The sequence below is a fragment of the Myxine glutinosa genome, chromosome 4 (assembly GCF_964187855.1).
Source record: "Myxine glutinosa chromosome 4, kmMyxGlut1.1, whole genome shotgun sequence".
Classification (NCBI taxonomy): domain Eukaryota; kingdom Metazoa; phylum Chordata; class Myxini; order Myxiniformes; family Myxinidae; genus Myxine; species Myxine glutinosa.
In genome coordinates, this window is record NC_136264.1 from 19,831,491 (window position 1) to 19,849,440 (window position 17,950).

General features: G+C 44.6%; 2 protein-coding genes across 2 annotated transcripts in view; both read right to left on the bottom strand.

Moving 5' to 3' along the window:
- The window catches only part of LOC137425804 (fibronectin-like), a 1,588,206-nt gene that overhangs the window by 1,278,438 nt on the left and 291,818 nt on the right, over positions 1 to 17,950 (bottom strand). The window lies entirely within an intron of this gene.
- Positions 9,480 to 17,950, bottom strand: part of LOC144891467 (uncharacterized) — a 53,930-nt gene continuing 45,459 nt past the window's right edge. The window contains exons 12-18 of the mRNA XM_078775083.1: positions 14,953 to 15,089; positions 13,761 to 13,882; positions 13,383 to 13,601; positions 12,212 to 12,439; positions 10,788 to 10,929; positions 10,050 to 10,116; positions 9,480 to 9,518 (exon numbers count right to left, since the gene is read on the bottom strand). Coding sequence (XP_078631209.1) covers positions 9,480 to 9,518; positions 10,050 to 10,116; positions 10,788 to 10,929; positions 12,212 to 12,439; positions 13,383 to 13,601; positions 13,761 to 13,882; positions 14,953 to 15,089 — 954 coding nt within the window. The remainder of the gene's footprint in view (positions 9,519 to 10,049; positions 10,117 to 10,787; positions 10,930 to 12,211; positions 12,440 to 13,382; positions 13,602 to 13,760; positions 13,883 to 14,952; positions 15,090 to 17,950) is intronic.

The window sequence follows — 17,950 nt, forward strand, 5'->3', positions numbered from 1 at the left end:
CAGTAGTGCCAGTGTTTGAGCAAAGGTTTGAAGAAACCTTCAAACGACTCGCAAAAGGAGGAAGAACACCTGCAATCTGGGTGGAGTACCACCACAGCTATTGCAGTTCACGAGCTGTAATTGTCATGGAGATTGCAGCAACCGGCGATGCAGCTGCAAGAAGAATGGGGTCACGTGCATCTCGGCCTGTGGAGTCTGTAATGGCATTACATGCAGAAACTGCAATAATGATGTTGTTGAGTCTGAAGAAGACATAGACAATGACTGTTGAAACTTCTGACATTGTGACTGAGAAATAACTCTTGAGTATTATATATGTATGTGAAATAAAAGCTACTTTGTGTGTAAATGTAAAAGTGAAAATATAAATGTTAACAATCAACTCAGAATCATGAAAAACCCTTATTTGACCCCTCATAAGTTACTTAAGGGCCGATTAAAAAAATAAAAATTCTCGAAAATAATTTTTCGGTACCCGAATTCAACAGCTTTTTTTCTGGGTTTCCACGGGAGTTGAACTTCAACATTTTAACACATGTTATTACACACCTTTACAAACATATTGGTGAAGAAATTTTTTGGTAACAATTTAGTTAACAGATTTGTGAAATATCTCATAAAATGCCCTTACTATAGAGATATATATATCTATATCTATTATATATACTAGGGCATGCCCGTACTATATATATATCTAAAATTATATCCCCCCCCTCTATTTACATGAAATGGTTTGGTCCATGAAATGTTTTGGTCCATTCGCAACGCCAAAGCGAACGCCGAACGCTTTACATGAAATGGTTTGGTCCATGAAATGTTTTGGTCCATTCGCAACGCCAAAGCGAACGGCGAACGGCTTGCGAGTACAGTGACAATCACCCCCCCTCTATTTACATGAAATGGTTTTAATTAGTTTTAAAACATAGTTTAACGCCAACATATGGCATGCCCGTACCCGTACTATCCGTAATGGCGCACGCTCTCACAGGAGCTCCGGAAGGTCGCATATCGCAGGAAAGCGAAAGAATCGCAAATTAGTTTTAATTAGTTTTAAAACATCGTTTAACGCCAACATAGCGCCAACATAGTTTGCCGACGGGAAATAAATGAATACGCTCTCAAATGTGCCATCCGAGGCAGAGTCTGTTCGCCACGTTCGGCACACGTGATAGCTCGCTGCTCTCTGATTGGTTGAATCGTTTTTTGGACATAGCTCGGTAACTACTTCTGCGATTAATTAAAACCTTGAAAAGGCACATCCTCGGGTCCCCAGCAATATACCTGGCAAGTTTCAAGTATATCGGACCGGTAGTTGTCGAGAAACAGCGGTCACAGACATACAAACATACAAACATACAAACGTACAAACAAACATACACACAGAGATTACTGGAATTATAGATAGATAAAACACAGTTTGTGTGTGCGTGCGTGTGTGTGTGTGTGTGTAATGTTACCGATAGACTCCGAAACGGAGAGGCTCACGTGCTTGATATTTGGCATAGACATGGCCATTGAGCCTGGGACGAACATGGCTGAGACCATATTTGACGAGATCCATATTTTTTATTCATATTTACCTCAGCGCATTTCAGCGAAGTACCCGCTAATCTCAGCCGGTGCCAGAGCTCGCTGATTCGCTCAGAGCGATCACGTGATGTTCCATCCCGTCACACGTTTGCACGTAATTCAGGGCGAAAAGCGATTACGGTTTTTCACCTTTATGCGACCGTGTTTTGTGTCGATTTTGTGCGATATGAATTAAATTTTAATTCATATTTCGTGTTTACGAATTCGAATACGAAGGATTTCCCCTTTCCCCTTCGATTTCGAATACGAATCAAATACGAGCTTGAGTCGAGAGGGCGAATGTACGGGTTGGGAATGTATGGGTCTCCCCTCCCCCACCCGGCAATGCCGGGTACTTCTGCTAGGATCACGTGATGTTCCAACTTTGCCGCCATAATCTCACAGTTATGCGTTCGCACGTAATTCAGTTTTTCCACATTTCAGCGAGGAACATTGCCATTCACACCACATAGGTTTTTTGGTCACTTTCTTCTGATATTTGTGATTTATTTCAAACAAATTGTATTTCCCATCTACACGGCCATGTATTCCTATTAACGTTATGTAAAGTACATAAATTGTGTGGATTACATCATTTCTGGATGTGATCAATTGCCAGTAACCATCTATATCCCTCCCCTCCCCTTCCCTCCTCCCCTCCCTCCCCCTCCCCCTACCCTTCCCCCCTCCACCCTACCCTCTCCCCTTCCCCCCTCCCCTTTCCCCTCCCTTTCCCCCATGCCCCTCCCTTTCCCCCCTACCCCTTCCTTTCTGTCCTCCCCCTCCCCCTCCCCTTCCCTCCCCTTTCCCCCTCCCCCTCCCCCCTCCCCTTCCCTCCTCCCCCTCCCCCTCCCTCCCGCTCCCCCTCCCTTTCCCCCCTCCCCCTACCCTTCCCCCTCCCTTCTCTCTCCACCCTACCCTCTCCCCTTCCCCCTTCCCCTCCTCTCCCCCTCCCCTCCCCCTCCCTTGCCCCCATGCCCCTCCCTTCACCCCTATCCCTTCCTTTCTGCCCTACCCTTCCCCCATACCCCTCCCCCTCCCTTTCCCCCATGCTTCCTCCCTTTCCCCCCTACCCCTTCCTTTCTGTCCTACCCCTTCCCCAGCCCCCACCCCCTCCCCTCCCCCCTCCCTCTCCCCTCCCCCCTGTTCCCCTCCCCTCCCCTTCCCCCTTCCCTCCCCTCCCCCGCCCAGCAATGCGGGTACTTCTGCTAGTATATATATATATACAGACTTGGCATTTAATATGGAATATTTTTTTGTGGGGTGAACTTACTTTTCAAGATGACTTAGAACCAATGACTTCCCCTTCAAGATGACTTCCCCTTCTCTCCCCATCTTGGCTTCCACTCCCTCTTTTGTATATTTTGTTTGTCTGGTTGATTTGTTTGTGAAATAAATGTTAGCTCTTTCACGAGCCTCGATTCAGTATACAAAAAAAAAGAAAAAAAGAAAAAAAAAAGTTCATTGGAATTATGTTGAAATTATTCTAGATTTTGTTAATGTGCCCTTTAAAGAAACAAAAAACTACATTTGACATTTCGAAGCAAATAAATTGATCCTTGAAAGTTATGTAAACTGATATCGAACTCAATTCATGGACAGTACTGTGTTAAACTTCTGTGCGTTTTCCAGAAGTATCTCTTTATTTTGCACATTAGCAAATTTTTTTTTAACAAAAACAAAAGTTAAATTACGACTGGGATTATGGACAGTAAAATTACAGTTCAGTACTTTGTGTAACCCGCATGAGCATTCAGGAGAGCACGTACACGTTGAGGCATGCTGTTCACGAGATTTGCCAAGGTTTGGACAGGAATCGCTTGCCATGCAGTTACAATAGCCTGCTGCAATTCACGCACAGAGGCAGGCTGCTGGTCCAAGTTGTCGATTTGATGCGTTAATTCTGCCCACAAAGTTCTCTATCGGATTCATATCCAGGGACATGGCAGGCCACTCCATATGATCTACACCACGGTCAGCAAGAAAGTGTTGAATCATGCGAGCCCGATGAGGCCGTGCATTGTCATCTTGGAAGACAGTTTCCTCGAAAGGCTGCACGAACAAATGGAAGCAATGTTTCTTCCAGAATGGCCCTGTGCTTGAACTGGTTCAGGTTTCCATTCAGAACAACCAGGTCAGTTTTGCCCCCTGCATGAAAAGCAGCCCAAATGGTCACCCCACCACCTCCAGCTTGGACTCTTGGCACTATACAATCTTCCTTGTAGGCTTCATGCACTTGTCTGCGCACTTGGACGCGGCCATATTGACAATAGACCAGAAATCTAGACTCGTCACTGAAGATCACGTGATTCCAGTGTCCTGGCTGCCATTGACGGTGCTCTCTGGCCCACTGCAATCGGCGCTGGCGGTGTTGTCTGGTCAGACGTGGCTTTCTCAGGGGACGCCTGGCACGATAGCCTGCTTGAACCAGTCGTTGGTCGACTAGCCTTCTGGATACAGGCATATTTGTCAGTTGCTGCCACTCAGCCCTAAGTAGATGAGCTGACTTGGTACGGCCATTGCGGACTAACCGGTGCAGCTGGCGATCATCCCTCCTTGTGGTTCTGCGGGGACGTCCTGGCCTCAGTATTGGAGTAGGGACACCCCTCTGAGCATTTCGTTGCAGGATCTTTGACACCTGACCTTGAGTGTTGCCATACTGCCAAGCAATAGCATGCTGTTTCATGCCGGAATTTCGTAAAGCCACCACTAAATGACAAACAGCATTGTCGAGTTGACGGACCATCTCCAGGGAAGCGGCAATAACTTTTGTAGATGTGCAGCAGTTGTTTTCCACTAATACAGAACGCAACAACCTTATATACCCGATTGTGAAGCCAATCGTCAAATGTACCTGTCTGTACATTTTGTCACGCCACCTGTGATATAATCCTGTTATTGACTTCTTGCTGCGACAGACAATCAGTGACATGTTCTTTTAACAAAGAAATCACCGAAGCATAAAAAAAACTCACCAGATTGATATAATGAGTTCAGAAAGTAAACCCAAGTCAAGAAAATTTTTTATTCCATATTAAATGCCAAGTCTGTATGTATATATATATATATATATATATATATATATATATATATATATATATATATATATATATATATATATATACGGTATATATATATATATACGGTATATATATATATATATAATATATATATATATATATATATATATATATATATATATATATATATAAAGGAGGAGTGTTTGTGTGTGTGTGTGTGTGTGTATATGTGTGTCTGTCTGGATGTCTGCTTATAACTCAAGAACTACACATCGGAGAAAAGTTTTAGACACAGATTCGGAATCAGCATAAAATCCTGGTGGTTATAGGCTACGTTTTATTTTAATATCAATGGTTTAAAAAAACCACGCCACCTGCAATTCCATGGTGGTTTGTGGCGGCGCTAGATGTTCGGGGTGTATTGCAATGGTTTGTCGGGTTTGGCTGTGGGTCCAGAATAGCTCCCATTTCCTCATGTTCTTCCACTTTTATTTTGAATCTTCTGTTACAACGCCTTCCTTATGTACCTTATATCCCCCGACGAGGCCTCTACATAATTTCATGCGGCAGAATTTCGTACATTTTGAGTGAAAGAAGTGAGACGAAGTTGTAGGAGGAAGAAGAGGCACGGCCGAACTGATAGAAGCCGACTGTGGAGGGCCTCGATCATGAGTGGAAATGGCGGGAATTGAGTTTGTATCGCAAAGTAAAGGATCTGCATTCATTTCTGAACTTGCATTGGTGGATTGTTATACATCTGCATTATTTTTCATAAAAAAAACTTTATGTTGAACTTGAAGGCTCCAAGAACGGACTATATATATAGCCCTCATTGAGGTAAAATTAAAAGTAAAAATCCTGCTATCGCTTGCCAAGCTAGCCGTTCCCCTCTCCCCTCCCCTCGCCTCCTCCTCCTCCTCCTCCCTCCTCCTCTCCCCTCTCCTCCTCCCCCTCCCTCCTCTTCTCCCCTCCCTCCTCTTCTCCCCTCCCCCTCTTCCCCTCTCCCCCCTCTTCTCCCTCCCCCTCTTCTCCCCTCCCCCCCACTCCTCCCCTCCCCCCCACTCCTCCCCACCCCCCCCACTCCTCTCCTCCCCTCCCCCCCCACTCCTCTCCTCCCCTCCCCCCCACCCTCTCCTCCCTCCATTCCCCTCCCCTCCCCTCCCCTTCCTCCTCCCCTCCCTTCCCCCCTCCCTCCTCTTCTCCCCTCTCCTCCCCCTTCCTCCTCTTCTCCCCTCCCCCCCTCTTCTCCCCTCCCCCCCTCTTCTCCCCTCCCCCCCTCTTCTCCCCTCCCCACCCTCTCCTCCCCTCCTCCCCCGTTCCCCTCCCCTCCCCATCCTCCTCCCCTCCCTTCCCCCGCCCGGCATGCCGGGTACTTCCCATGGCCAGCTGTACGTGGGCTGCTCGAGGGTTGGAAAACCAAGCAATCTTTATGTCTTGGCACCAAGTAAGAAAACCAGAAATGTATACCAAGAGGTTTGAGAAATTGAAAATTGACAAAACGTCATGGAGGAAATGTACTGTGATATTGCTCTAAAACATAGATGTTCTTTTCATCATATATTTGTATTATTCTTATTCAACCTGGGTGAAGCCCCCCCTCCCCCCTCCCCTCCCCTCCCCTCCCCCTCTCCCCTCCCCCTCCCCCTCTCCCCTCCCCCCTCCCCCTCTCCCCTCCCCTCCCCTCACCTCCCCTCCCCCCTCACATCCCCCCTCCCCCTCCCCCCTCCCCTGCCCCTCCCCTCCCCTCTCCTCCTCCCCCCTCCTCCTCCCCTCCTCCTCTTCTCCCTCTCCTCCCCCTCCCACCTCTTCTCCCCTCCCCTCACCTTCCACTCCCCCTCCCCTCCCCCCACCCCCTCCCCTCTCCTCCCCCTCCCTCCTCTTCTCCCCTCTCCTCCTCCCCCTCCCTCCTCTTCTCCCCTCCCCCTCTGCTCCCCTCCCCCTCTCCTCCCCTCCCCCCCCGTTCCCCTCCCCTCCCCTTCCTTCTCCCCTGCCTTGCCCCACCCGGCAATGCCGGGTACTTCCCATGGCCAGCTGTACGTGGGCTGCTCGAGGGTTGGAAAACCAAGCAATCTTTATGTCTTGGCACCAAGTAAGAAAACCAGAAATGTTGTATACCCAGAGGTTTTGAGAAATTGAAAATTGACAAAACGTCATGTAGGAAATGTACTGTGATATTGCTCTAAAATATACATGTTCTTTTCATCATATATTTGTATTATTCTTATTCAACCCGGGCGAAGCCGGGTACCTCAGCTAGTATATATATATATATATCTCTATATATAAAGGAGGAGTGTCTGTCTGTGTGTGTATGTGTGTGTCTGTCTGGATGTCCACTTAAAACTCAAGAACTACACATCGGAGAAAAGTTTTGGACACAGATTCGGAATCAGCATAAAATCCCGGTGGTTTTAGGCTACGTTTTATTTTAATATCAATGGTTTAAAAAAACCACGCCAGCTGCAATTCCATGGTGTAGTTTGTGGCGGCGCTAGACATTCGGGGTGTATTGCAATGGTTTGTCGGGTTTGGCTGTGGGTCCAGAATAGCTCCAATTTCCTTTTGGGCTTCTACGTTATTTTGAATCTTCTGTTACAACGCCTTCCTTATCTACCTTATATCCCCCCGACAAGGCCTCTACATAATTTCATGCGGCAGAATTTCGTGCAATTATGAGTGAAAGAAGTGAGACGAAGTTGAAGGAGGGAAGAAGAGGCGCGATCACTCTGGAGGCCTTGATCGTGAGTGGAAATGGCGGGAATTGCGTTTGTATCGCAAAGTAAAGGATCTGCATTCATTTCTGAACTTGCATTGGTGGATTGTTTAACATCTGCATTATTTTTCATAAAAAAACTTTATGTTGAACTTGAAGGCTCCAAGCACGGACTATATATATAGCCCTCATTGAGGTAAAAATAAAAGTAAAAATCCTGCAATCGCTTGCCAAGCTAGCCGTTCCCCTCTCCCCATACCCTCACCTCCTCCCCCTCCCTCCTCTTCTCCCCTCTCCTCCTCCCCCTCCCTCCTCTTCTCCCCTCCCCCCTCACCTCCCCCCTCCTCCTCACCTCCCCCCTCCCCCTCCTCCTCACCTCCCCCTCCCCCTCACCTCCCCCCTCCCCCTCCCCTCCCCCCGCTCCCCCTCCCCTCTCCTCCTCCCCCCTCCTCCTCCCCCCTCCCCTCTCCTCCTCCCCCTCCCTCCTCTTCTCCCCTCCCCCCACTCCTCTCCTCCCTCCCCCCACCCTCTCCTCCCCTCCCTCCACCCTCTCCTCCCCTCCCCCCCACCCTCTCCTCCCCTCCCCCCACCCTCTCCTCCCCTCCCTCCCCTCCCCCCACCCTCTCCTCCCCTCCCCCCACCCTCTCCTCCCCTCCACCCTCTCCTCCCCTCCCCCACCCTCTCTTCCCCTCCCCTCTCCCCATCCCCTCGCCTCCTCTCCCTCCCCTCTCCCCCTCTTCTCCCCTCCCCCCACTCCTCCCCTCCCCTCCCCCTCCCCTCTCCCCCTCACCTCCCCCCTCCTCCTCACCTCTCACCTCCCCCTCCCCCTCCCCCTCCCCTCCCCCTCCCCCTCCCCTCCCCCTCACCTCCCCCCTCCCCCTCCTCACCTCCCCCTCACCTCCCCCCTCCCCCTCCACTCTCCCCCCTCCCTCCCCCTCCCCCCTCCCCTCCCCCTCCCCCCACTCCTCTCCTCCCCTCCCCCCCACTCCTCTCCTCCCCTCCCCCCCACTCCTCTCCTCCCCTCCCCCCACCCTCTCCTCTCCTCCCCTCCCCTCCCCCCCACCCTCTCCTCCCCTCCCCCCCATTCCCCTCCCCTCCCCTCCCGTTCCCCTCCCCTCTCCCCATCCCCTCGCCTCCTCTCCCTCCCTCCTCTTCTCCCCTCTTTCTCCTCCCCCTCCCTCCTCTTCTCCCCTCCCTCCTCTTCCCCCCTCCCCCCTCTTCTCCCCTCTCCCCCTCTTCTCCCCTCCCCCCACTCCTCCCCTCCCCTCCCCCTCCCCCTCCCCCTCACCTCCCCCTCCCCCTCACCTCCCCCCTCCCCCTCCACTCTCCCCTCCCCTCCCCCTCCCCCCTCCCCTCCCCTCACCTCCCCCCTCCCCCTCCCCTCTCCTCCTCCCCCTCCCTCCCCCTCCCTCCCCTCCCCCTCTTCTCCCCTCCCCCCTCTTCTCCCCTCCCCCCTCTTCTCCCCTCCCCCCCTCTTCTCCCCTCCCCACCCTCTCCTCCCCACCCCCCCCATTCCCCTCCCCTCCCCTCCCTTCCCCCGCCCGGCAATGCCGGGTACTTCCCATGGCCAGCTGTACGTGGGCTGCTCGAGGGTTGGAAAACCAAGCAATCTTTATGTCTTGGCACCAAGTAAGAAAACCAGAAATGTTGTATACCAAGAGGTTTTGAGAAATTGAAAATTGACAAAACGTCATGTAGGAAATGTGCTGTGATATTGCTCTAAAATATACATGTTCTTTTCATCATATATTTGTATTATTCTTATTCAACCCGGGCGAAGCCGGGTACCTCAGCTCGTATATATATATACACAGATTGGTCCAGAAACCCTGGGCACATTTTGAAGAATGATACCTGCAACAAACTACTAAGTTTATTTTTGCTCTTTGGTGCAAAACAAAACATGCTTACTCGTAAAACAGTCTAATCAGTCTAATATACATGAAACAGATCTGTTGAAATGTTCAAACTGCTTCCCTTCATTGTCTATGCACAGCTGTAGCCGTGACAAAACACTCTGAAACACAGTTCTGCATGTTTCAGTCGTAAGGCAGCAGTCTCATTACGGATGAATTGTTTCAAGTATCTAAGGATTGTAGGAATCCTCGCATACACTTTGTGTTTGAGGAAACCCCAAAGGAAGAAATCACAGGGTGTTGTTAAATCACAAGACCGCGTCAGCCATTGAACCGGACCACGACGGCCAATTCATTTGTCTGTAAAGTTCAAATCAAGGGCCTGGCGTACACTGGCAGCATAATGAGCAGGCGCACCATCATGCATGAACCACATTTGGCCATCATTGAGTGGAAAAACATGCTGCTCCAACATTAGAAGGTAATTTGAAGCATTCACATTTTCTTCGAAAAATATTGGTCCAACAAGGCCTCCAGAAGTAATACCTGCCCAGACGGACACACTAGCTTGATACTGGACGTTGTGCTCAACAGTAAATGATGGGTTGTCTACTGCCCATATCATGCTGTTATGACGACTCATAGAAACAGATAAAGTAAACTTGGATTCATCTGACCACAAGATCCTGTTCTACAAATCATTGTCCATATCCATTAACCCAAGCAATGTCTCGCATGCCTAAACGCACCTGTCAAAATCATCCTCAGATAGTTGGTAAATTAATCTGGGTATGTATGGTTTTGCATTAAGGTATTTTAGTATTCTTCGAATCGATGATCGGCTTATGTTGGTGACTTTTGATAAACGACGAGTTGCTAATGGTGTTTTACTGTCGAGTTGTTGTTGAATGACCGCTGTGCTTTCCTCAGTTCAAACAGTATGAGGCCTATCTGGTGACTGTTTTGGAAGAATGCGGCCGGTTTAATCAAACTGCTTGTTTATTCTGCCTATGGTTCTTCTGTCAATTGCGTCGGTGCCACATTCTTTGAAAAATTGTCTGTGAACTTCAGCCGAATTTCCAGATACAGAATACAAGAGTACAGTGTGAATTTTCTGTCTCACGATATCCTCCTTCATATTAGGGCGTCTAATTCACAATGAACTGAACGAATGCAAAGACAAACGCGCGCAGCACAGTGAGCGAAGCTCATCCCGATCCATATCATGTGATGCACCTCACCCTGTTGCGTATCACGTGATGCCTGTGCGTGTTGAAACGGTCATATCAATTTACGAGTAATCAAGTTTTGTTTTGCACCAAAGAACAATAATAAACTGAGATGTTTGTTGCATGTATCATTCTTCAAAATGTACCCAGGGATTCTGGACCACCCTGCATATATATATTTAAAATGCAATACTGAATTCAGTGTTATAAAGAGGACGACATGCGTCTCACGTGTCTGATAAAAGTGGGGTTGTATCAAAGCAGGGTTGTATCAAAGCAGGGTTTTGTCAAAGCAGGGTTTTATCAAATCGGGAAGGCGGAATACCCAGTCATCACTGCCAGCAGTTATAAAGTGACAGTTGTAGTTTAAATTAATTCTGTGAACAACAAACCAACTCACGAGTTTGTACAGAGGTACTTACTGAAAACAAATGGTGTGTAGTTATTACAGAAGTCACTTGGGCGCCTTTGAACATAGTATTCACAAAATTCCAAATTTCCAGAATGGAGACAGCAGTTCTCATAGGGATACACTTCACTTTCTGCAAAGAAAATGATCATTTCTCCACATCCAATTTCCATATTATAGTCTATCAAGTTCATAGTATGATTTTAAAATGTTAATGACATTGATTAGCTATTTGTTTAATCCAAACCACACACTGTAGTGCTGTTTTTCATTGATTTTGTATCCCAAAGATATACACACTGAAGTTAGGGAAATATTTATACAAAATAATAACCAGGCAGAAACACACTAAATAAAAGAGCAGGGTTATGGAATCAAAAAGAACAGGGGTACTTCAGGAAAATAATATATCCGCAATACCATAAAAATATTTCTAATTTAAACAAATCTTTTGGCTGATCCATGCACGTATCGGAGTGATCAGTACAAGTGATCACATTCACATAATATTACTTGTGGAACATTTACAACTGAATAGTTTAATAATAACAGTCCTTAACATCTTCCATTGTTGATTGTTTATGGAAGAGTGCCAAAAGTGTTTAAAGGAGGAAGGAGGAGAGAGAGATCATATATGTTACATATCATTATGAACATATGATCACATATGTGTCACTTTTTAGATATGAATTTGTACATAATTTTAGCTCTGTTGGATTTGGCTTTCTTGAGTTACCTCTTTGGCAAATATTTGACTTAGTATAAATAAATAAAATTGCACTTTGTGATAAAAGCAAGAAACCAGGCAGGTTGCGAGATAAACCTATCGTAAACATTTTCAGGGAGGAAGCCAAGCTGGAATGTCCCTATTATGGCAGCCATCTTGGAAAAACGACACATCAAGGTGTTTATATAGCAGTTTGAGTGTTGTTCCACATTAGCCTGGCATATTTCGAAGGCCGTTTCCAACAACAAAAGTAATAACAACAATAATGATAATAGCATAATAATATTAATATTATTACAAAATAATAATAATAATAATAATAATAAATCATAAAAACTCTCATGAAGATTAATGCCTGTAAATTAGTTAGCTAGTTCGTCCGGTCCCCGTTTTGGGATATTGGGCAGCAACTGGAAATTACAAAACAATATTCTGGATTTAATTTTGTATACAAAGTCGAAGTTCATGGAAGAGCTAGTACACTGAATATGGAAGAGCCAGTAGTCCTGGAGAAGATACAACAAAAAGTGTATCTTTAGGTTTTATCCTTGGCTTTACTTATATAAATAAAATAACACGGAAAGATAAAACAAAGCAGGAAAAAAAATGTTAAAAATGATTCCAGAGTAAAAATTGTGGTACAATAATGTGAGAGATAATTAGATCCCACCAAACCATGAGCACATACCGTAATACTTGGTTCGTTGTTCCTTCAACCAATTTTCCCTTTGATTACTGAAGAATGTTCTGATCCAGCCTCTCCTGCTGTTCCGAATCCATTGGAAAGGTTGATTCCATGGAGTGGGTAAGAACTTCTCAATCCTTCCAGTTAAAATGCTCCCCCAGCGGTTATAATAGCATCGCATTCCACTTCCCCTCCAGTTGGACCATTGGCTTTGCAATATCGATCGTGTTCCTGTAAATAGAAAGTCCCACATAAATCCCACATTCATTTTAATCGAACTTCTACACCTAACTAATCCAGCTATATTTGTCCTCTCTAGATTACATGAGGGTTGCAACTTTCATGTCATGTTGCTCGGAGGAGAAAGTATTTCCTATAAAGTGCAATTCAATCAGCAAAGTGAACATCAAGTTTTCAAGAGAAATAGAAAAGTTGCTCATGTAAAGAAGGGGCAATGGTAAACGCAGGACACTGACATGGGATAGTAGCCACCAGGAAAAAAATTGGATGAGAAGATAAATGCTATTCCATAATATCAAATTCACATTTTATCGGCAAATTGTAGTATTGGTTCAGTCTCCAGGTTGCATCATTATGAACGCATGGCTTCGCAGCTGATGCAGTGTTGCTGTATATTAAGGAAGGAGTTTGGAATTAAGCCAGGGTACTGGCACAAAATGGCCTACATTTTTGAAAGCCACTATGGGACCGTTACCATCCAGCAGTGAATGCATGCAGAAGGGACAGCCAGCTTATTTAGAGATACCATAACATGCTCTGAAGGGCCAATGAAGATCGGCACATTTTGCTGATTAATATAATATATGCATTATAATATAAACCAGTGTGGTCAATAATGAGGGGATATGTGTATTTTGTTTGTCGTTTATGGATTTACATTCAACCTTTGTATACAGACCATCTTAGAAACAACCAAAGGTGCTGTAACCTTTATCAAAACACTTTAATGCTTTGCAAAAGTGTGTATGGAGAGCAGAACAAAAACCGAGGTCACACATCTGAAACAGGTATTTGAATTAACATTCCCAAGCTGATGGAATCCAGATCTGAAAAAACAATTATTTATATTTGAGCGATTGTGGAGAAGTCTTTGCTTTGCTTTGCTTGTAATCAACTGTCATACCCCACAGACGTTGGATGTGCAAGCTCTCACCTGGAACATTTGGTTCATGGAATCCAAACTGGTGCATGGTATTTCCAGACACAAAACGAGGGTCAGAGAGTCCCTGCTCCCAAGTGCAAGGGCACGGAGAATTCCAAAACTGGAGCCAGGGAGAGTAATCATTCGAGTACCAGTTCCAACATTCTTGACGTGGGTTCTTAAACGAAGCTTGAATATTTTCCAACCTGAATGCCCAACGACCCTTAGCTTCTGTAGACGTTAAGAAAACACAAAAGCTTTGGTAAACATAGTATTTTCACTTGAGAAGAGAAAAAAAAAGTACTTGTGGGGTTTTTATTAAGAAGAGCGGCATATACAATAAATCAATACACACTGCCATATAAATAATTGCAAAAGTGGACCACTTACGCATATCTAAAGGTGATCCATTCTGAACTATTCTCCCACTGGACTTGTCAGGCCGATATCTGCTGCTGTCACTTTCTTCAATAATTTGATCATTGTATATCATCGATCCAGGTGATGAGCCACTGACACACCATACACAGGCAACAGGTGTTATTTGTAAGAACATGTGAGGCAACTTTAATCAAACACTTCACCTGGCAACCATCAGATATCTTGCCAGTTTAATATCACTGCTGTTGAATTAAGCACCATAAATCCAATAAGCAATGGCACTTCAATTGGTGTTAGAGCTTCATTGTAGATCTACAGTGCCTTCAGAAAGTATTCACACCCCTTGACTTTTTCACATTTTGTTGTGTTATAACCTGAAGGTAAAAAGAAATAAAAAAGACATTTTTTGTCACTGATCTACACATAATACCCCATAATGTCAAAGTGGATTTTTTTTTTTACATTTTTTAACATTATAAAAATGAAAAGCTGAAATGTCTTGAGTCCATAAGTTTCCCACCAGGAAACAAGATGGCAGCCGTATCATTTAGTCTCGGAACTATGGTGGGTGGAGTCAAGAGACAGATATGGGTGTAGTCCAGAAGCCGTCCAACCAATGGGTGCACGTGCACATTTCAAAAATCGACCCACACCAAAAACTCCAACAACAGCAACGCCTGAAGTTCTTGTAGACCTGCGACATGTTTTAGGTAAAAACCCTGGCTCCATGAGAATTGATTGACCCAATATGCTTCAATATATTTTTGAAAAAGGACATACAAAATTCACTTATGATGTAATTTATGGAGTTCAAATACTGAAAAATCACCAATAGGCATGGCAGTCGACATGACTTTCATCATGTTTCAGCATTATTGCTGTTGGTTCTTAAACCATTGACCTCTTGATGTGCGTTCTTATGGTCTGAGATTCGTGGTGGGCTTGTGGAGGAGTGAATATTTTGAGATACTGTGCAAGAAAACCATGACTTCTTCGACGGTTGACACCAAGTTTCATCATGTCAAAGTTCATAATAGAGTTGGTAAGTAAATCGACAAAGTTTCATGAAAAGGAAGTTAAAGGTAATAAAAAAGAGCATTTTTCAGTGTGAATAATGAACAAGGAAAATGTTTTTTTCTTCTCCTTTTATGTATGTTTAAGAACTTGTCTCATCATTCATTTCAAAACTCTGTTCTAATACCTGTGGTATCCAATGAGTGCGTGGTTTGCATTTGGATCACGAGACTCAGGCCTCCAGAGCATCTTTCCTTCCATGAATTGGATCAGACAGAACGTGTTTCTGCCGTCAGTTGTCAAAACTGCCTGGAATGTGTTCGTCTGTAACAAAATTAATCATCATTATACAATGCTTATTAACTCCATCCAAAAGTGACTCATTGAAATTATCATTGGAAGAGATATGATTGAATATGATTAGATGCTAATGAACCTAATTTGTGAAATTACATTTCAGGACATTATCTTATTAATACTTTCAAGTGTTTGTGTGTTTATTTGTACGTTATTCTTTCAAGGCTGAACCGTATCACCTGGACTCGCCAACCTTTGGGTGTCGGTACTTCAGAACCTGGGAATGGTTTTAAGCCCCAGTACCTTCAGAAAGTATTCACAACCCTTGACTTTTTCACATTTTGTTGTGTGACTGCCTGAATTTAAAATAAATTGTATTTAATTTTTGTCAATGATCTACAAAAAATACACTATAATGTCAAACTGGAATTTTTTTTGTTTAGAAATTTTCATAGATTATTCATTAAAAGTGAGAAGGTGAAATGTTTTCAGTCAATAAGTATTCAACCCCTTTACTATATGACACTCCAAATTAGTTCAGGTGCATCCAATTTCCTTTGATCATCCTTGAGATGTCTCAACAACTTGATTGGAGTCCACCTGTGGCCAATTCAATTGATTGGATATGATTTAGAAAGAAACACACCTTTCTATATATCGTCCCACAGTTGACAGTGCATGTCAAAGCAGAAACTCTAACATGAAGTCCAAGGAACTGTCTGTAGAATTCCGAGATAGAATTGTGAGGAGCCAAAGATCTAAAAAAGGGTACAAAACCATTTATAATGTTGAACGTTCCCAAATACTCCATCATTAGGAAATGGAAAGAATATGGAACGACCCAGACTCTTCCTAGAGCTGGCCGTCCGACCAAACTGAGCAACCGGGAAGAAGGATCTTGGACAGGGAGGTGACCAATAACCCAATGACCTATATGACAGAACTACAGAGTTCCTTGTCTGAGATGGGTGAACCTGCCAGAAGGATGACAGTCTCTGTAACACTTCACAAATCTAGGCTTAATGGGAGAGTGGCCAGATGGAAGCCACTCAGAGAAAAAAAGCACATGACAGCATGCCTGGAGTTTGCAAAAAGGTACGTGAGACTCAGAGCATGAGATAAAATATTTTGTGGTCTGATGAGACAAAAGTTTAACTCTTTTGCCTGAATGCAATGCTCTACCTCTGGCGGAAACTGAGCACAGCTCATCAACCCATCCAACACCATCCCTACCGTGAAGCATGGTGGTGGCAGCATTATGCTATGGGGATGATTTTCAGTGGCAGGGACTGGGAGACTTTTAAGGATAGAGGGAACAATGAATGGAGATAAATACAGGCAAATCCTTGAGGAGAATCTGCTTCAGAGTGGAAAAGACTTTAGACTGCAGTGAAGATTTACAATCCAACAGGACAATGACCCCAAGCATATAGCCAAAGCAACACTGGAATGGCTTCAGAACAAGAATGTGAAAGTCCTTGAGTGTCCCAGCCAAAGCCCAAACGTGAACCCCATTGAGAATCTGTGGAAAGGCTTGAAGATTGCTGTTCACCAACACTCCCCATCTAACTTGAGAGTTTGAGCAAATCTGCAAGGAGGAATGGGAGAAAGTCCCCAAATCCAGATGTGCAATGCTGATGGAGAAGTACCCAAGAAGACTCAAAGCTGTAATCGATGCCAAAGGCACTTCTACGAAGTATTGATGAATACTGTAAATTAGATATTTCTGTATTTCATTTTCAATAAATTTGAAACATTTCTAAAAACATGTTTTCACTTTGTCATTATGGAGTATTTTGTGTAGATCAGTGACAAATAATTAAATATCATCCATTTTAAATTCAGGCTGTAACACAACAAAACGTGAAAAAGTCAAAGGGTATGAATACTTTCTAAAGGCACTGGACCTCACGTTGGCCTTAACATCTGTTTTGAGGCCATAAAATGCCACTATAATGTGTATATTGGCATGTGGGATCAGGCAGTGCTGCTGCCGGCCTACAGGCAAACAGTCAATAACTCCCTAGATTTTCAATGTCAAACATGTCCGGAAAACACGGTACTGAATAGCTGGTTGGTTCTCCTTGTAAAATACTCAATACATGGGTTTCGCAGTCATTCCTTTTCACTATGATAAAACTATCAAAAGTCAGACCAAATCAGAAGTCGAGAATAAACTTTGATCATTTTGTTTATAAATGTTTTGTTTGCAAAGTCGAGGCTCATGGAGGAACAAGAATACTTTGGGATATTGTGCAAGAAAACCATGACTTCTTGGCCAATTTTTTTTTTCTAGGTTTATGCATAATCTTGACAAAGTTGCCTTGTGTTTATTGTGCAATTTCTCAAAGCTAGATTAGTGAATCTTCCCCCTTGTCCTAGACTGGTCAACTTTAAGCACAAACATTGAGGTTTATTGGCTGTCAGTCAGTCAATCAGTCTGGACTTTACTCACAATCTATTTGTACTTCTTCTTTTCGCCCCTCTTCCATTAATCTCCTTTCCTGGCCCTTTTGTATATACAATGTATTGGCTTGATCAGAGCGGAAATATAGACATTATAAGGTTATCATGCTGAGAGCAAAGCATTGGAGAATGGGCAAACTGGATAAGCTTGGAAATGTGGTCTACCAAGGCGTGATTATGGCTGTTGGCAAAAGCCCAAAACTTTGCCATACTCAAATATTTTATAGGTAGGGTCGAATCGTTACCCCATTTGGATGAGAAAGACGTGCGAGACCTTTCTGGATTAAATAATATGTCCCAAGTACCAGAGCAGCAAGTTTTTTTCAGGTCTGCTGAGAGGGATGCATGAGGTGTCTTGGGTCAATGCCCAATGACAGACTGATTTCTAATTCCCAGTGAATCAGAGAGGTGGTAGAAAGGGT